The sequence below is a fragment of the Psittacula echo genome (genome assembly GCF_963264785.1).
Source record: "Psittacula echo genome assembly, chromosome: 6".
NCBI lineage: Eukaryota > Metazoa > Chordata > Aves > Psittaciformes > Psittacidae > Psittacula > Psittacula echo.
Window position 1 is genome coordinate 32,009,053 of NC_137743.1, and position 20,947 is coordinate 32,029,999.

The following is a 20,947-nucleotide window of genomic DNA, read 5'->3' on the forward strand; positions in this document are numbered from 1 at the left end:
AACAGATGTTAACAGGGTGTTACGCATAAAGGAGACACAGCAATGAGCTTTGCCATTTCCTGATTAACAAATGGTGACGAGTGAGAGGATCATAGAGCAACCTGGGTATTGTATTTGAAGTGTGTTTAAGGTATCATATCTCAGGTCTTTGGGAGGTGTCCTTTATCCTCTGCCTGCTTTCATTCCTGGGGTCCTTTACAACCTGCAACCAGCATTTTCACCTGCTTTGTTTCCCCTTAGTCTGTTACCAGGACAATTTCAGTGGGAGTTACTCGACAAAACACAGGCTCTTTTCCCCTACCAGGTTGTATGGTGGTGTTGAGAGATCTCCAAAGTTGTTCAAAGTTGTTGAGCACCAGTAAATAAGATCAGAGAAAGTCAGTGATGTTTGTTTCCTTGCAAGTAGCAGCATACCTGCCATCACAGGCTGTAATGTAGTAGATTTTGGGGACAGGAGATTTGTTGCTGGTTTTTGAGGTAGAGAGGGAGTATTTTCTGGGTCAGATTAGTCTCATGTAAACGAATGCTGTGCAAATCAATGTTCTTCACTTGAATTCACATTCACTGAAGAAATCATTTGACAAAACACAAACCTTTCACAACACCACTATGTTACCCAAGGCAAGCAGGGGCCAGCTTGCCTTACTTATGGTTCCCAAATTCAAAAGCTGGAACAATGATTAAATATTACAGAAATGACAGACAATAGCTGTAGTCAGAATAACCAGGCCGTTTTGCTGCTTAACTTTGGGATGCTGCTTCACTCATTAGATAAACAAATCATATATTTCCCAGGCTCTTAATGCAGACATGATTTTAGTTGCTCCTTCCTATAGTAATTCTAACAAGTGATCTAGTGTAAGCCAACAGCAAAGAGAAAACTATCTGCATTACTTACCAGCTTTTATTATTAGGAAAAAAAGGACTTCTGAGTGGTGATGTCTCACATTTTGCCTGTTGAGCTTCCAGTAGGTAGAATTTCACAGAGCTTGTCAAGACAAGTCTTTTCACAATACTGCTGCAAGTTGAATCTAAAGCAGCATCTGAAACCATTAGGCACTGGTAAAAATTTGTCACGGTTGGGAAACAGTATGTGACTGCTTCACAAGCAGCTTTTAATGCTTTGTCTTTATATTACTCCTTTTTGACTTGTGTCTTGTTTTGTTTTTAAAATGTCAGCTAAAGAATTACAGAACAACACTTCATTCCTTTAAAAGGCACCCAGGCCTGAAAGCAGTAAGGGAAACAGGCAGATAAAAAAGTCTTTTAACTTCTAAATGTTTCAACAATAATCAGTCCAGTTCTGTGAACTTAATAAAGGAATAGAAGAATCTTGTCACAATTTGAATAACTCAGCTATTAAAGAAAGACTGCAAACAAGGAAAACATAGACTAACTGACATAGACTAACTACAAAAGTTTCATGTTTAGGAGCCCGTACTGGCCAAGATATGATTCATTTGTGCCTGCTCCTGCAAGAAATGAGGTTGTCTTTTCCTTGTGTAAGGGTAGGTCATTTGTGGGTTGTGGCCTACCATTGAAACAGCCCAGATTATTTCAAAGCCTTCCTTTCCTAGAAGATGTGTGTCCCATCCCTCTACTCCTGTTTATTACGTGTACATTTCGTGCCACATCCTGATAGTTACTTTCCAGTTCACATGTTAAGTGCATTGAAATCCCCACTTTTTCCTCCCACCTGGCTGAAATAACCTAGTCCTGTAATACAGAGGCTTGAATAAAGTCTCAAATGGATTAATTTTTTCTTGATAATTACTCCACCGCTGTCTTGTCCTGTGAATGCAAAAGCTTAGTGCTCCTCAAAGATTGCTATGGCAACACGTTATGAAGGTCTCAGAAACTAGGATATACTTTGAAAAAGAGAAGAGGAAATTTTAAAATTGAGGAGACTTGCATTTACTCATGTCTTAATAAAGGAAAAGCAAATAAATATTGCATGAAATGATAAAAAAGACAAAGCTAAAACACACTTATCCATCTGCTGAAATTAAAGGAGGACCTAGTTTACTTTTAAGTACAGTTACAGTATTACAAGTTGCTGTCATGTGAAAGTACAGTGAAAACAATGAAAATCTGTTCTTTCGCAAATATTTTAATGACTTCAGAAACTACATTCTGCATCTTTGTAGTTTCTTATTCAATGAAGTATGGCAGTGTGTATCCTCAAAAGATAACTGATATTACCAACTGGTTCATTGCTCTTAAATAAGCAAATAAATATGTGACTAAGGGCTTGGTGCTAGGTGTCAGAATTAACAGTAAATACAAAATAACGTCATCTTCCCTTCTGGATGTTTGGAGCTTTGTGGGCTGAGATGTCTGAGGGATGCAAAACACAAGATGGTGGAAAAACAGTAATCTGCTTGTAAGTCTAAGAGTAGAGATACTTCATATCTTCCTTTGCATCCATTCTTACTTTTCCCTGGTGACCAGAGAATTGCTGAGAAAAGGACTTGTGACAAAGGTGAGGAATGGCAAAACATACTTCCTAGTTGTTACCGCCTTACCAAACACCACCTGCAACTCATTCTTTTGGCTGCTAACATTGAAATAAGTCTCCTCAGACTCAGTCTTGTCATAATGATTAGACATTATGAAGAAGTTCTTTACTGTGAGGATGGTGAGATGCTGGCACAGGTTGCCCAGAGAAATTGTGGCTGCCACATCTCTGAAAGCCAGGAAAAAAGCCAGGTTGGACGGGGCTTTGAGCAACCTGATCTAGTGGAAGATGTCCCTGCCTATGGCAGTGAGGTTGGAGCTGGATGATCTTTAAGGTCCCTTCCAACCCAAACAATGCTTTGATTTTTATGATAATTTTATTTTTTTCCTGTCAGTCTGTAAGTTCCTAAATTAGCATAGCCCTCCCTGCATCCTCAGAATTCCTGTCTGAGCTCCCCTTTGTGCAGCTGTGCTGAAGAAGTGACTGTCTTCACCAGACAGCAGCTACTCGGGCCAGCTTCATTATAGCTCTGTTTTCGACCACTTTCAAGGACAGCATGCTGCTTAGGAACAGCTCTGGAGGATGATGATTCATCCAGATAACAGAATTTGTATTCATTATGTGAAACAGTGCTGTATTTTTCTAGTAAATTATTTAGTTTACATTTTTCAGAAGTTTGCTTTGTATCTGCTAGAGATGGCAGACTATTTTTAGACCATTACAAAGGGACTACACTGAAGTTGAACATTTTCACAGTATCACAGTATCACAGTATGTTAGAGATTGGAAGGGACCTCAAGAGATCATCTAGTCCAATCCCCCTGCCAGAGCAGGAACACCTAGATAAGGTTACACAGGAATGTGTCCAGGCGGGTTTTGAATGTCTCCAGAGAAGGAGACTCCACAACCTCCCTGGGCAGCCTGTTCCAGTGTTCTGTCACCCTCACTGAGAAGAAGTTTCTTCTCAAGTTTAAGTGGAACCTCTTGTGTTCCAGTTTATACCCATTACCCCTTGTCTTATCATAGTTTGCCATTGAGAAGAGCCTGGCTCCATCCTCATGACACTCCCCCTTTATATATTTATATACATAATATATATATATTTTGACTCAATTTTCATTTTTTTGTTTTAGTTAAAAAAGTCCTGTGGCAGCTTCTAGTAGATGCAGTTTTATTCCATCCTCTGTTCTCTGCTAGCTCTTTGAGAGAAAACCAGTCTCGTTTATAAAGCATTTTTCACACAGCAAACTTATATAAATACTGCACTTAGTTCAATAAATATATAGAAAAATTGCAGCTCAAAGGAAAAACAAACCTTCAAAAATCTTTTTAACAGCAGTTTCCATATTTTTATGATTAAAAATTTGATGAAGAATCTAGATGTCACAGAAATGCTAGCTAGTATTTATTTTAATGAGAAAATCTTTGACAGAATAATTCCCATTCACATCAGTTTTATGTAACTTATGAGGATGTGAGCCACTAAGTGCAAGGTTTGAAAACACAAGGGCTAGTTAGCAAAGATCTGTATAGATGAATGAATCAGGTTTGCCACAGGGGTGTGTGCATATGTGTTAACAGATAATGAGCCCTAGTGCACCTAAGGCCAACACAGGAATACAAAGGAGTATATATAGTGGAAGATCTACTAACATTAGGCTTTCCTGCTCTTAGAGCGGCCACATACAAAACCCCCTCAACTAATAATCTACAATTGAGTAAATCTAATTTGTTTGACCTTAACTGTTGGCTTCTGCTACTACTAACTTTTGGACTTTAATATTTTTTAGTGTCAAAGTTATTTAGGAATCCACATCTATTGATTTCTATTTTAATTAGTGTCCAAGAAAGTTGCAGTGCCCAAATGCCTTTGATTGTCATTCTAGCTCACTTCAGACATATGCAGCAACTGTTTTCACTTTCTTAAGTTCAGTCAAAAAAGCATTCACAAAACATTCCCCATATGGGCCACCTATTACTACTAATTAACTCCACTGGCATTATAATGTGGAGTGTGTCCTGGGTTCAGCAGCAGCAGTCATTTTTTCTACTGGTGCAGTGCTGTGTTTTGACTTTCGGCCTGGGGATAATACTGATACAGCCGATGTTTTCAGTTGCTGGTCAGAATGTTTACCCTGACCAAGGACTTTGTGAGTCTCATGCTCTGCCAGGGAGGAAGGGAAGGTGGGAGGAAGCAGGGACAGGACACCTGACCCAAACTGGCCAAAGAGGTATTCCATACCACAGCACGTCATGCCCAGGATGTAGAACTGAGAGTTCCCAGAAGGGCTAGAACGCTGCGGGGTGGGGGCGAGGTACCGGTTGGTGAGCGGTTGTATTCTCTTCGCTTGTTATTTCCTTTATCATTATTATTATTATTGGTGGCAGCAGTAGTGATTTGTGTTATACCTTAGTTACTAAACTGTTCTTATCTCAACCCGTGGGAGTTGCATTCTTTCGATTCTCTTCCCTGTCCCTCCAGGAGTGGAGGGAAGTAGACTGGGGGGGGAAGTAGATTGCGTGGTTCTGATATACGGCCTGGGCTTAAACCACGACAAGTGAATGTAAAGCAAGGCCTTTGTATGAATTTGTCATGAATACAAGTCTGGAATATGTGTGTGTGGCAGTTATTTTTCTATGCAATACTTTTGAATAGACAAGTTTCATACCCATATTCAAAGAAAGAATTGTTTGGGTGAGTTTAAGGTTAATTAAAACCTGTATACACTATTGATTAGTTTGCACCTGAAATAGCATTGGTGCAACCTCACCTTGAGTAGATGATCAGTGTAGGCTCCTTCCAACTGAAAATATTCTCTTCAGTATCCTTACTTAAAAATGATACCTTGCTCAATTTATGCAGAAAGTGGGACAAAAAATTGTGGAGAGTTTACACAAAGTCATAGCATGTAATTGTAAAGCACCAGAAAAAGATTAATAAAATTTTGCAGTGGAAAATGCAGTGTTTAAATAATAATTTCGCACTTAATATAATTTTGTTACAGGCTCTTTGCAGCTAGGGCTTAGTACAGGTCAAGGATTCTTTTCCTGGTATTAAAGAATTACCTGTTGTAGTACATTTCACTAATTTTCCCTCTGCCACAATTAAGATAGGAATGTAAAGATATAAGTGAATAAAATTTCTATGGAAAAACTGTTTTACTGTTTTTGTGATTTTGTTTGGGTTTTGTTTGCTTCATGTTCGTTTTTAAAGCAGTGTCATTTCGGGATTACATTTATGCTCTTAAATTACATTTTGTAGGTATTAGTGTTACTACGTAATTCATTCTCAGGTCTCTTAATAACAATCAGAGCAAGGTGCTGGGCAAAACAAGACTGAAGTCTGTTTTCTCTTCCCATACAGAAAGGGTTTTATTAATTAGAAATGACAATGTACCAAGAACACTTATCCAGAGCTTATAAGGACTCAATAGTTCTAGAAATTCACATGGTCTGTCAGCCCCTATGAGTGAACATCTAGGTTTAGTTATGTCAAGGAACACATTTAATATTCTTGTAATTCTCAGCATTCACAGGTGATTGCAACCACTCAACAACTTAGAAAGCCTAAAGAGGCTAAACATCTTCAGATGACAGCCAAAAGAGGAGCTTTTGGAAAGAAGTTCTGGAACTGTTATACAAGATTTTACAGAGCCTATGATATTCTTCTTTTTAATTCTGGCCAACTGGGGAAAAAATAGTAGCTAGCTATGTTTTTCAGTGCTGTAGCTTACAAAAGTGTTTGGAAAGATGAACTGCTATTTTAGAGGATGCTCAGATACTTTCTTGAGAGGTGAATGCAGTTCTTAAGCTGGATGACACCAATATAACAAAGTGAGTGTGTGTCTAGACAGCACCCCGATTTTCCATTTGTCTTCCATTCTCTTAATGGCACCCTACCTCTACTTCTTCTCACAATTCCATATAAAAAGTTTATTGCGGTGGCTAAGAGGAGAAAAATAAAAAAGGTAATCTCTTCCCACGTGGCTGTGCAATAAAGAGATTTGACACAAGCAACATTATAGTATTTATGACTTTGATGCAAGCCAGGAATTTTTTTAGAAGCAAAGAGCATTCCAGTTCAAGAGGCTGGATTCTTATTGTCAGGGCTCAAAATCTTCTATAAATCTAGAGCAAACAAAAGCATTGCGAACAGTTACATGAATTCTCCTGTCAAGCCAAGCAGCTAAAATCATCAGAAAATCAAGCTAGTAGAGCAAAAGTCAAGAGCAGAGGACAGATTTTATTCTGCATGCTTAGCCAGTTGATTCTAGACTTATTTCAGCATTGTTTGTTTAGTTTGCAAAAAACCAACCAACCAGCTATCAGCCCACATTTTAAGCACTAATAATTGACTCTTTTCTAGTTGTCAGATGTCTATAAAACTCCTTGTAAGTTTTGATGGGATTGAAGTAGCTGGACAACTATCTCCTAGGCAGAATGGTGGTAGAACTAAAGAGTTACAGACCTGTGATGTGTCCTGTCAGTACAATACCTTCCTTCATAGTGACAAATCAGAGACCTCTACTAAAATGTTACTTTGTTTAATCATGTTCTTCTCACCCTTCCTGTGAGAGCTTGCTTCCTCTGACCTCAGATTACTGGCTTGAAAGCAAATCTTTTAGTTTCTAAAGCTTTGGTAGGTTCCTTAAATTGATCTATCAACTCATGCATGAAAAAAAAAGGCTAATTACTGTCAAAATATACACCTATTTACAGCAGATCAAAGTAGATAATATCCTTTTCTCAAGTATTTTTGCTCTACGCTGTCAATAAACTTGTCCTCTACCTGCGAGATTCACTGAAAAATTTCATGGCCACACTTTCTGACTAGTCTTGTGCTTGTCTGCAACTCGGCAGCATTATGGCACAGAAAATTCATATCATGACAAGGTTTTTCATGATTATGAGCAGTAGCTTGGCAATGGAATTCTCCTTTATGGGCCTGTTCCAAGAACTGTCAGAAAAATCTTCCAGTTCAAGCAGGACAGTTTTGATCACCCCCTTAAGAGGTTTAAAGGGTCCAATTTCTTTGTCAAGGTTCTCAGAAAAAGAAGGCAATTTCTCAAGGCACACGGTGGTAGACCCTAGCCTATCAATCACTGTTATGAGACAAGCCTTGAGAATCTGATGGCTGAGGTCTATTAGCTGCTCACAAGATTGATAACAGAGTAAGGTGCGAAGGAAATGCTGGATTTCCAATCAGCTTGACAATCTTCTAAAGTTCTTGCAATACCATCGTAAAATAGATGCTATCCGATACACACAGTAGTTTCATCAAACTGCTCTTTATATATGAGTCTATAAACAAAGAGAAAGGTAACTGCATATGCACAAGCTAGGAAGCTGAAGCTCTTCTCAATTCCCACTTAGCTCAGGAAATCTGGTTAATTGGGAAATCACAGTGTGATGTAGCTCCTACAGGCTGTGCAGCCACTATACATCTATAATGTTTAAATAAGTGTTGTCTTTCTTTTTTAGGCTAATCTAGTACTACTCTAGAGAAATACCATCCAGTCTTTCAAATACTTCTTTGTATTAGGGTACATAAGAGAATGCAAACCAAATATATCAGGGGGGAATTGTGCAGACTTGTGCCTCGTATCATTAGAAATTGACAATGCCTCAACTCTTTCAAAGAAAAACTAGGCATTTCCCCCCCCCCCCCCCAAGATGACCTATTCTGAGGGTAGAAATAAAGTCTGCCAATGTTTTGCAACACTTCAGTGCACATATCATAGTTTTAAATCTGGCATATTACTTCAAAAGACCTAAGGAATAACAGTCCATTTGATAGTGGAAAAACTACATATGATTTTGTATTCCTGATTGGTCCTGAGTTATGTTTTAAATCTAAATTAAAAAAATGTTTTACTGTAATCACATTGGGCCCAGATTTCTGGATTCTGTGACATTTTAGTGTTTCTCTGCACTGATGGATGTATACTTTTTAAATACTACTGCCCACCACCACTGTAGCCTCAGAAAACTTACCTACAATGGTCAAGCTATGAAAATAATAATATATATAATACAGTTACTCTACTTTTTGCCTATTCTTTTTGTAGCCTTCATTTTGTTCTGTTTGCAGTGTTTATTCCACCCTCTTCCATTTCAGTTTTTTTCCCATCAACATATCCTACTATATTTATACCCCATTTCACTTATCAAGCCTCTCCAGCACCCCACTCCTGTGGTAGTATTTTAACTTTGCCCATTACTGATCTGATAAACTAAGACTAAAAGGCACTTTTATAATTTATGAGATACAACTGCAAAAATTCTCACTCCATCAAGGTTATGGAACATTTGAAAAAACATCATCTGGGCCGTGTGCTTCAATTTATGTCATCTGCTTTTCTTAATTTTCTTTGCATATTCATAAGAGAGTACACAAGACATAACCATACAGATAAAGTCAGATTTAAAAAGAACATTTAAGAAAAACCAAACATTTCACTAGAATGTTAACCATTTTGTCACATTGAAAAGAAATACTATTAAACATGTCCCAGATGTGGTACAAAAGATTATTATTTTTTAATCTTGGACAGTGTACTTGTTATACAGGTACCATGACTGAAATTAATCACAAGCTCATACAGCATTAATTATTTATAGGTATGTTCTGTTCTAAAGGGATCTTATATTCTTCTTAATATCTGATGGGCAGAGTTCTGTAGCACTAAAAACCCTTGTAATGATTCATGTGAGCGATTTTTTATCTTACACTGTGATCTGTTCTTGCATTGTCAACTTTCAGAGATGTGCATAGAAAAAAGGGTAGATGTGAAGCAAATTCTTCTATAAACCCTAAAAGTACTTTTAATTTCTTTAATAAAAAACTCTGTGGTATTGACTTAAGATAATTATATTCAACTACCTTTTTTCCTTACAAGCAGCATAGCAAAATTAGTTGGCTATATTCTCCCTTTCTATGTTTAATCTCTCTCCAAAGAGTTTTCCTAAAATGAAAAGTAAAAAGATGTTCCCAGAAACAAAACCACAAAACCCCCTAGAAATGTGAATAGAGCAGTTTAAATTGGAAGTAAATGCCAGATAGTTTTCATCAAGGTAGTCTGTATGAATGTCACAAGCCATTTTAATGAATGTATGATTAACGAGAAAACTGCCGATGGTCTGATTTCTTGTTAATGTGTTTGAAGATTTTAGCTTTGTGGACACTCTTTGCTTTCTGGTAACCAAATCCCCCACCTCCACCTCTTTTCTGTAGTCTTCTGCCATGGTTGCTGTTCACATCTGGAATTTTATTGGTTAAGGAACTTAAAAAGGAATAATCTGAAATGTTGCTTTTTAGGTACTGTAAAGGTTATTAATGTGAGAAAATATAGCAGCATTATACAAAAAGTTGCATTGCATAACTACAGGCAAAACTAGAACTTTGTGCCTGTGGTGCTAAATAAGGCTTTTAATTCCTTCAGTTGTCCAACAAAGTTGGCCAAAGTACTACTGCTTCAAATTCCATACATTGGCAGGTTTGACAATAATTTATAGCATCTCCTATTTCATGCTTTTGCCCCTCTATTTCTGTATTCCATAACTGTGGAACTTAAGCATGAAAATAACAAGGCATGAAAAACAGTACTGTAGAACACATTTGCATGTATGCATTCCAGCACCTGCTACCCCCCAGCAACTGAATCATGTACAGTATCTACATTCTCTAAAACATAGATGTTTGTAGGCAGCTTCTGCAGTTTTAGTATTTGCTATTTAACATACTTTTAAAATAAACTACTGTTGGAGCACAGTACATTTATGTGATTAATAACAAAAATCAGAATTTGAAGTTACACAGGAACTTCAGGAAGTTGCATTTAGTATGTATAACACAGAAATACAGTTTTGAAACACTTCAGTAAAAGGATACTAAGGTCAACAAATGGAGGAACTTTAAAACCAAATGAAAGGCTGACTTTGGGAAGATCCAAGTTATTGACATTATAGATCTGCTTCAGAGAATGGGAGTCATAAGCTCTAATGTAAGCTTTGTATGCTTCCTGGGCTGACTTGTGAAGGAAGTAATTCTTCTCAATCAGTTTTTCCAGCTGGTGGAAAAACAAAACCAAAATAAAACGAGACATATCCAGTTATAGCTGTAACAAGTGTATATAAATTATATTCAAGCAGATTATGTACTGTGAGTGTTGCAGTGACATTCAGTGTTCACTTCAGCAAAACTGCCCTGTGACAGTGGAGTGCACGTACATGTATCAGAATGCTTTTATAAACAAGAGGGGTAAAAAAAACCCAAACAAACCCACTTTTTTATACTGAAACTGAATTACAGTACAAAGCCTCAGCAATATAAAAATTTACAGAAATATTAAATTGGGTTGTCCCAAACAGGTTAATCAAGGAGTATACAACTACAGCCACACCATAAAACTACGTGTATTGAGAATTAATGGGCAACGACAGTGTAATTTTAAGTCACACATCTAAAATGTACAATTCCATGTAATTCGATATGTAGTCTTATCTATTATGGTGCAAATGCATTGTAAAAACATCAGTATTAATTCCAAGACAAAAATGCAGATGCAGTAGTGTAGACATCTTATTTGTTGCAGTCTAAGTTCCCAATGCTCTTTTGATCCAGGCGTCTCATTTGATATTTAGCTTACGTTAATTCAGCATACTAAATTAAGCTGGACATCATTACTTCCTAATTATTCTTAACTAGGAACCTCTTCACTGCCTTTTATACTCATTACTTCAAATTTAAGTTACTGCAAAGAAGCTTTACAGCACTCTTACCAGAAGAATGAGTCACAAAACTAAACAATAGAAATTCACATCTACAGAACTATCTATGTCATTCTATTCAACTTTATGCTCCATGTCTATTTTTGTAGCACTGGAGCACAAAACAGCTTAAGCTGATGTTGGGCTTTATTAAAACTAGCTAATTAAAAATACACCTGGAATATATCTTAACATCTCTAAGTACTGGTACCGCATCTCTTTCTGCTCACAGAAGTCTGAGTACATCATCTTATAAAACATACGTTGCTCAGTTTATCTGAACATATGTAACTATGCAATAAAAGCTGCCAAAACCCTGTTTGCTCTGCCAGACAAGAACATTCCTTCAAAAGCTGAAAGCATGTTTACATCACTGTGCTTTTGCAAGATAATGTGAAAACCTAATTCTTACAAGCCAAACTGTACTGTGCAATGATGCAAATTTAGTGCTAGGTATTAAAATTATTCTTTCATTACTAAACCTTTCATCGCTTTACTGTTATCAAAATACAATACAATGGGAGGATTTTCTAAACTGCATAAGACTAGCCTTCTCCATGTAAATTACTATACCAATATGCAGAGTAACTGTGGTATAAAGTCATTTCATACCTGAGACTGGATGTCTGAAATTTTTGACCAAGAAAATTCAAATTCACTTAATGGTACCTTAAAAAAAAAAAAAAAAAAAAAAAATTTATACTGTAAACAGTGAATGTGTTTAAGACGTCAGACAAATAGAAAAAGATCTCCTATATAACTGAAGATTTATTTTTTTTAATACCCCAGCTGTATCTGTAAGGAGCCTTTACATCAATATGCCAGTATATTACTCTACCTTAAAATGAAGTGATTAAAGACGCTCAGTATGACACTATTACCACTTTAGCTTTGCTTTAGAAGCTATACCACTTAGTTATAAGTGTCAAAACTCTGTAGTGTAAAGAAGCCCAAAAGAGCAACCAAGAAACTATGTGCAGTTCTGCCACATTAAAATGATTATATTTAGAAGGTGGCTACACTTCTGGAATTGAACAAAATGCAGCTGACACTGAATAGAAAAAAAAAATGGAAACTGCACAAGCAATATCCTGGTTTTGATTTCCTCTGGGTGGTCAAACTCCCAGTATGCCTTCACAGACAAGTCACAGGAAATTTATTTATTAATTAGTAACACAAATTACACAGTTGCAAAGCAACTATAAATACACTCAGTATTTACCTTTGTGCTGCTGACTTTAGACTTCAAGATAGTTGTTCAGTTAAACATTTTCTAAGCAACAGAATTTTTGCTTTAAAAAATTAATATTACACATTAGTTTTTGCCTTTAAAAACCTGTTGCATAGTAATAAAAAAAATTTAAAAATTCTAGACATAACGTTTACCCTTGCTTGTTTTAAGTAACGAAGAAAGCCCAGTTCTTCTGGTCGTAAAATGAGCAGAGCATGCCCTCTACCATTTATACCTCTGGCAGTTCTACCAACACGATGAATATATTCCTTTTGGAAAGAGTAAGAAACAGCAAGTCCAATCAGTATTTCAAACACATAATAAACAAACAACTCTCCCCCTCCCAATTTAACATTAATATAGTGTAATGCATCATCCATTATTTTTAAAGACCACTTTAAATGACACATGGATGAGGGAAAGCAAGTCCTGGAGATGCAAAGCATTAATTAGGCTGAGACCTGATTAATTTAACTGAATCCCTAACTAGAAGTATTTTACCTTTTATTAAAGAATAAAAATATTAAGTCTACTGTAACTGAAAATTAAAACTTTGCTTTTGGTATATTTGCTGTGTTTATTTGTCAAAACTCCTGAGTTTTTTGAGTTTTGCTTGTTTACACTGGACATTTATTCAAGTAAGAATACTTTTAAATACAAATCTGGTTTCCACTGGAAAAGCTGCGAGGAGACTCAGGGATGCATATATAAACTCATACTCCTCCTGAGAACTGTTTTGTTGTTTAGCCTATTAGATTTTACATTAATTTAACAGTACAAAGAGTAAGATGCAACTCTTAAAATGGTAATGAAGGTCTCAGCTAAGTGCAGCATTTCCCAGGAGCTGATGAAGTGGGAGAAATCAGCAGCTAGATTTGAACATGGCTGAATCCTGCAGCAGTTTCAGCTTTTCTCTGCAACTATGTTTGTAGCTAAGATTGGATTTGTTGCTTTCAAGTTCCTGTTTCCTTAACTTACTTTTGGATCATCTGGAGGGTCATACTGAACAATCCAGTCAACTTCAGGAATATCCAGTCCTCTGGCAGCTACATCAGTGCACAACAGTATTCCAGATTCTGCATTACAGAACTGGAAAAATGTTGTAGTACGTTTGGTTTGTTTCTGCTTGCCCTAAGAGGAAACAAACACATTAAGGATGAAATATTAACTAAAAAAAGTATATCAACAAATAATAAAAAAAATAATCTGCCCACTTGTAAGCTTAAATCTACTTTCTCATTTCACATATGGTACCACCAGAAAATAATTTGGGGCAGCTTTGCATGTCATGGACTTGTACAGACGAAGCAGGACTATTTTGCAGTGAAGAAACAATGCTACCAGTCAACAGCACAGAGCTACATGTAGTGGTATCTCTGAGAGATTACAGCCTATCTTCCAAAGCATTAAAAATTCGGTTGCATAAATATTCTTTTCAAGAGAGCTGCTGAATGCCTGAAGTTCAGAAAAAGGCATTTGCAAGTTAACAATGTTACATAAGTTACAAGTTAAACAAAACCAAAAATACTTAGAACAGTTCTATCAAAGCATAGCTAAACAAATTCCAAAAGAACAAAATAAAAAAAGGACATTTGCGGTCAGCTGTAACTGATTCCTAAAATTTTAGTTAATTTTTTCTTCTAAACTATGCATTTTATGGTTTTGATAAAACCAAACCAAAACAAACCCAACCACAATTTAAAATACTCATCCAAATGGTAAGAATTGGAATAGTAAAACCAAATATCACCCTAGCCTTAGAAGAAACACCCAACACTTCAGGGATTAGAGTGTTTGGATTCCTCTGACAACAACTTTGCTCCACAAATTGAGCTTTAGTGCTTGAAAGGCAATCTCTTGGAAGAAAAGAGAAAGCCTTCTACACACAGAGCGTAAATTAACATCAGTGTTCAGCCCTGGTTTGGAAAACAGCAAGATTAACAATATTGAAGTGGTGTTATTACATAGTCTTTGCTTTATTTCCTTTCTCTACAGACTAATCAAGACCATCAGTTTTCTCAGCAGGGTATCTGCTTATTAGAAACTGGACTGAAATAAAAAAGGCAAATATAAGGTCAGTAACAGGTTACAGGTACTATCAAATAAATTAATCAATTAATAAAATACTTACATGAATGGCCAAAACAGGCAAATCAATATAGTTGAGTAATTCATAGTGGTACTTTACTGACATACATGATGAAAAAAATACCATTAGTTTCTTCTTCCGGTTCTTCTTAAGGAATGTGAAGAGCAGAAGGAATCTTTTCTCAGATGGACACACTACATATCCCTGGAAAAGTTTTAAATATTGTTAAATAAAATAGTACGGAACGAACTTTTGCTTTAATATATTTTGCTTTGCAATACAATTACATTAGGGAAGTGTTATGTAGTGAAACAAACATGCCAGATAGTTAATTTTTCCAGCTGCAATGGGCCAAACCATTTGATCTGTTGTCTGTTCCTTACCTTGGTATATGAAACTCCTGAAGATGATGAACTTGGTAAGAAGCTTACTGTACTAACTTGAAATATGGAGAAGTAATATGTAATTCTCCAAACTAATGTAAGTTCAGTGAAAAATAATTAGTTTATACAATAAAAATGCATTTCAAGAACTCTGAATTACTGACACTAGGCATAAAAAAAACTGCATAGGGTTATTAGTATTTTTATATGATTTCAGGACTTTCATTTTACAGAATTTTTGCTACTGGTTTACTCTTTTAAGGTAATACACAGCTATCGGGATTTTATTAACAACATCATGTCAACTGCACAGAGAAATTGCTACTACCTTGAAACAACAACGAAACAGATCTGAAGTGTGCATATATACACGTAGTCAGTAACATGGAAAATACAGTTAGAAAGACAACTGGATCTATGTATGCAATATAGACAGGAACAAACAAATCTAAAAACTGTATTAGTATTTCATGATTTTTTAGACCATCTCTCCTTCAAACATTGACTAGATGCATGTAACTTACTCTAGTTAGCAAACTGAATACAGCCCTTTTGGCAAACAATAGCTTTTGTCCATTAGGATGGTAAATACCCTTGAAGACAGTGTTTGTACAGCCCAGTTAAAACCACACAGGACTTGGTATGTTTGCAGATCATATCCCTGTTAACACTTGCATTTTACCTGTTCAAGACCATCTACTGTTGCTGTCTCCTTATTATCATCAACCCCAACATAGAGTGGCTCTTTCTTCAGAGAGATCTTTGCCAGGTCTTCAACCTTTCTGGTTTGTGTAGCAGAAAAAAGCATCGTCTGTCTGCGCTCTGAAAAAATATTTTGAAAGCCAGCCTCATTTTTTAAAGGAGAATTCAAATAGCAAGACCATAAAATCTCCAGCTGCAAACTTCCCTGAGCAAGTTGTCAACTTTTTTTTTCCAATTAAATTCTAATTGAAACATACTGACAAAGACAGGTGTAGTTGTGTTATGGATTGTACAGGATGTTTATTTAGCTATCAAAACACATATTCTTTCTCCCTGGGAAAACGTTTACAATCACTTGCACTCCAATTTAGACACAAAACAATAATTTAAATGGAGACTGACCTTGTAATTCTAACTATAGTGATTTAATTCCCATGAATATTAAATTTTTCTTTAAAAATCATGCTAGACATTGTGCGAGAAAAAAACCTTACCAAAACTAAGGTGCATTGTTACTGTTTGTCTTGCAAAATCAGTCTAGATCATACACTTTGGTGCATATGTTGTTTAGTCACATGGCAGTATTTCTGTACAGAACCTCAGTGACTTCAATGCTCTTACAGCAGGTGTAGGACACCCCCTGCCTGCCTGTCATCACTGACCTCAAATATATATCCTGATCCTCTATCTTTTCCTTGTTACATGAGTACATGGAAAATGCAAACCAAGCCTGTTCCATTTCACAACTGCAAGAACAGTAGAAACTGTTCTTGCCAAACAACCTGGAATAATTAAATGAAAAATGGGGCAAAGGAAATTTTAAGGTAAATACTTAAAACTTCCTTAAGATACTGTTCTTGGACGTATGAAGAAAATTTCAACTGCAATCCAGACAACCTTTTTCTTTATATAGAAGCATTAGGAAGTAATGAATTACAGAAAATAAATGGGCAGAGGAAGATGAATGAGAGAATGTAAATGTTAAACTAAAAGATCTTACACAAACAGAATTATATTCCTAAAGTGCATATGAAAACTCTGTCCTTCAGATAAATGATGTTAAATAAAGTAACATATACTAGCTATCAGAAAAAAAGGACAGAGTAAGACAATGACTCTGAAATGCATTTACAGAACTATAAGAATTAATGACTTTCCTTACAATAATTGAGCCATAAAAGAGACATAATGGTAGTCAAGTGATTTCCAGGAAAGACTTTTTTTTTTTTCCTTACTTGGTAGAAGTTTTATGATCTGTTTCATTTCTTCTTCGAATCCAACTTCCAAGATACGATCTGCCTCGTCAATTACCAGACACTGCAAGTTCTTATACATGAAGCCTGGAGTGTTCTAGAAGATGAACAAATACAGAGTCTGACAGGTACAGGAGCTTTATTATGTTTTAATAGATTAGACATCAATTTTTATCTACCTGCATATGATCCAGCAGTCTTCCTGGTGTTGCGACAATGATGTTGATTCCATTTCCAAGTTTCTGAGCTTCTGCTGATCTGTTACTGCCCCCCATTATCAGACCATATGTGTGAACGTGATGATTCATAAGTTCTTTAAGAACTCCGTAGGTTTGCATAGCAAGCTCTCGAGTAGGAGAGAGAATAATAACACCCGTTCCTAAAAAATACAACAGACAAGTTATAACTCATCCAATCCCCCTCCTAGCTGTGTCTCTGAATGGCAGCGCCACAGTGAAATTCAACTGTGAAATAGAAAATCTTACCATTTCTAGGCATGAATTTCAGCTTATAGATGAGCTCTACTGCAGGAATAAGAAATGCAAGTGTTTTGCCACTGCCTGTTTTTGCAGCTGCTAAAATATCCCTGTATGCAGCAAAGTTAGAAAAAGAAGCATTTAGTTGAGTGTACAAAGAACAATCATATTTTGAACAATCATATGTTGCCAATATAAAAACCTAATGTGGCTTAAAGGAAACCAGTACAGTTGGTACCAAGAGCTTGGTGGCAGATGTGGTCCATGGCAATTGGTCACTATGTCACTGGTGACAGTGTCTTTGAGACACACTGACAAGACCAGTGAAAACACTTGCCAGCTTTCAAAGACAAATGCAAAGCAGTTCCCATGAGCTCACCCTAAGTATCTGTTCACATGTAACACTTATAAAATTTGTTAACCTGTATTACTGTCTATATGAGAACATATGGAGAAAAAACAAAACAAAAACCAAACCCACAACAGTTTAGCTGCAGAAAAGTTACATTTAATATATTTAGCTTCCCAGCAAAATTTACACAACATTTCGGGTCAATATCGCGATTAAAAAGCTGTATTTCTTACCTGCCTTCCAGAAGTGGCTTAATACTTTTATGCTGAATTTCAGTCATGTGTGTAAAACCCATGTCATTTATGCCTTTCAATGTATTTTCACTGACAACACCGGCCAGGGAAGTAAAAGAATTGTCTTCAAAAGCACCTGAAGTGAGTGGTGGAAATAAAATATATTAAAACTTAATTTCTTCAATTTCATCTGTCCTCTGAGATTACGCAGTCAAAACTGAACCAGATTAAAAAAAAAAAAAAAAAAAAAAAAATCAAAGGAATTTTTCTTATTCCTTTCTACCATAAAATCTGAAGACACTGACAAAATACTCTGTATTAATGAGTTCCTCAGACTGTTACACAATGTACATAAATACACTGCTCCTCCATTGTGCTCTTCATTGACTTTTTGCTCTACAATTAAATGTGTATGTTTTAAAGCAGATGTTAATTAGCAATTTTAAGACTAACAGGAGTGTGTATGTAAGGCAGATTTCAAAGGACAGGTACTGAGGAACAGTTGTACAGTTGACAGTGTCACATCACCTATACTCCAACACCTGACTTACAAAGCTAATCTGAAAACTGCAACTTGCTCTGGAAGAGACAGACCTTAGATTTTTGCACAGGCATGAAAAAACTAAAACCAGATACCTGTTACACCTAGTGGTAAACTAGGCACTTCGTCCTCTTCCCCCTCCTCCTCTTTCTTCTCTCCAGAATCCTGCTTTTCTTCATCTTCTACCTTGGATGATTCATCTTCTTCAGTTTTTGCTTTTTTAGTTTCTGTACCTAGAGCATTGTTTTACAGAAGGCAAGTCAGAGATACAAAAAACCTGTTCATCATTACAAATTGTTCCAGATAGTGAATTTCTTTAGTCTGTAAACCTTGCACAAATGTCATGCTTTTTTCATGGGGTGAGAAAGGGCAGGAGAAGGGGAGGCAAGGTTTCCAGGGAATCTTCTGAGGCAGAGCACAAAAAAAATCCTACATTCCTTCCACAATCCAGTTCCCATAGTAAAACAATTAAGCTTAATGTATATTCGATGCCATTTTCTGTGGAAACAAGATAAGCTATTCTTAAACTTCAGTCACAAAATCCTTTCCTATCTGTAATGCAGACATCAAGTTTTCAACTCAGTCTGTGCTCAGGACATGTGATATGTAATGCCTCTGTCCTAAGTACCCGAATTCTCAGAGCATGAAAGCACCTCTTCATATTCATAACCACAGTGAGTGTTACAAAGATCAAATACATCAGGGATAGAAACTTCAGGTATGTATATGTGTATGGGTACCTATACATACATATATATATATAAATGTATACACATTTAGCAACATTTATGGGATGCAATTTTTTGGGCTAGTTGCCCAGTAGGCTTTACTTTCATAATACACAGATGTTACCAAAGGTTGGATGCGTTGCTAAAAGGCCACACAGGCTGCACATCCAACCACAGGAAGCACCATGAAATCTCTCAAAGCTCCACTATGAAAGACGGCAAATATGTATTTGCTTAATAAACAAGCAAAACATCCATACTTCACGTTACAAAGCACAATCCCACGCAACAACTGTTTCCTATCGATTTAGTATGTATTAGAGTTCAAATATTACAATTGGAGTAAACCCAGCAATACTGAAGACCTTCAGGGCTTTAAGCATAGCCCATACCACCGCAAGGCCCTTCTCACTGCCCAGCCTAGTGATCCGCTCCGACAGAGTGGAAAACGAAAGCAAGCGCTTTTGTGGGTCTTCAAGAGTAACTCAGCCCTGGGAGGCAAGCTGTATTCGTTAAGATAACCCACCTTCCTCCAAAGCAGCCGCTACCGCTTTCCTCTTTTTCTTCTTCCTCCTCTTCTCCTGCCCGTCTCGGGGGCCAGCTCCATCCGCGCCCTCCGCCGCCGCGTCTGCCTCAGGGGCCGCCGCCGCTTCCTCCACCTTCTCCTCCTCCGGAGGGCCCTGCGATGCCGCCTCGCCTGCCGGAGGGACGTTTCGGAGGCAGAAAGGGAAAAAAAATAAACACAAGTCAGCGACAGCGCCGCAAGCACTCAGCCCGGGGAGGCCCCCCACGGCCCTGCCCTGCCCGGCCGTACCTGCCCCCTCGGCCGCCCGCAACTTGAGGTTGCGCTGCCGCAGTTTCAGGTTACGCTTGTGGATCTTCCTACGGAGCAGCCGCATGGGCAAGCTGCTGGCAACAACCGGAGCCGACATTCCGCCGCCCCCTTCACGATCCCTTCACACGTGGGACACCGGCACACCGCGTACAGGCCCGGCGAGAACACTTCACCGCCGGCAAGGCATGACGGGAGTCCCACAGCGACACCCAGCAGCACGGCGGGACAAAGCCTGCAGTTCCGGACGCAGCCGGAAGGGGAGTACCGTCTATGTCTGTCCCGTCCCCTGCAACTCAGCCAGCGAGGGAGGAAAAAGCCTCGTTTACCCTGAGGGGGGGTTGCCGCCTCCGCCGCAGACACCCGTTACCGCGCGGTACCAGTAGTGTTGCCTCTGCTCATGGTTACAGGGGTGTAACTGCAAACGGGAGTAAGAAGCACTCCCTGCCATCCACCTGTGCGGTTCTAAATCTGGTATCTCCGGGAGAGGTGGTTTGGGGACACCCCGCGTGTCCTCTTGTGTGCTGGCCAGAGGGGCTGGGGACACCGCTGTGTGCCCCACCGTGCAGGCCCCAAACTGTAAGCAGCGGCTGAAAGTGGTGATCGCCACCGCTGCTGTCTCTGCTGGCATCGCCTGGGGATGCAGCATGCAGTGGCGCAACCTTTCATGCTACTTGCAGCACAAAAGCTGGTGAAACTTTCAGGCTTGCAGAATCCCTAGCACTGACCCTGGGGATAAAGTTCACAGCCTAAAGTTCAGTGATGTCCTGCACCTTTGTTAGTCACCTCATCTGCTGTCTGTTGTTCCTGATGGGTGCAAAGAACATGGAAATCCCCTGGACTTTCTCCAGCTTGGCAGTGATAGTGAGTGGGCCAAATCTGGGACGCAGTCATTTCCAG

At 37.9% G+C, this 20,947-nt stretch overlaps 1 protein-coding gene across 1 annotated transcript; it reads right to left on the reverse strand.

Moving 5' to 3' along the window:
* Positions 1–5,831: 5,831 nt before the first annotated feature.
* Positions 5,832–20,210, reverse strand: DDX18 (DEAD-box helicase 18). The gene is made up of 14 exons (XM_080620323.1): positions 20,030–20,210; positions 19,742–19,912; positions 18,583–18,720; positions 17,947–18,082; positions 17,371–17,471; positions 17,065–17,264; positions 16,868–16,982; positions 15,613–15,752; positions 14,590–14,751; positions 13,437–13,589; positions 12,614–12,727; positions 11,840–11,896; positions 10,350–10,527; positions 5,832–9,718 (listed from the first exon to the last, which is right to left on the reverse strand). Exons 1-14 carry the CDS (start codon positions 20,145–20,147, stop codon positions 9,576–9,578), a joined length of 1,926 nt encoding a protein of 641 aa, XP_080476449.1. The 5' UTR covers positions 20,148–20,210; the 3' UTR covers positions 5,832–9,575.
* Between the last annotated feature and the right edge of the window lie 737 nt (positions 20,211–20,947).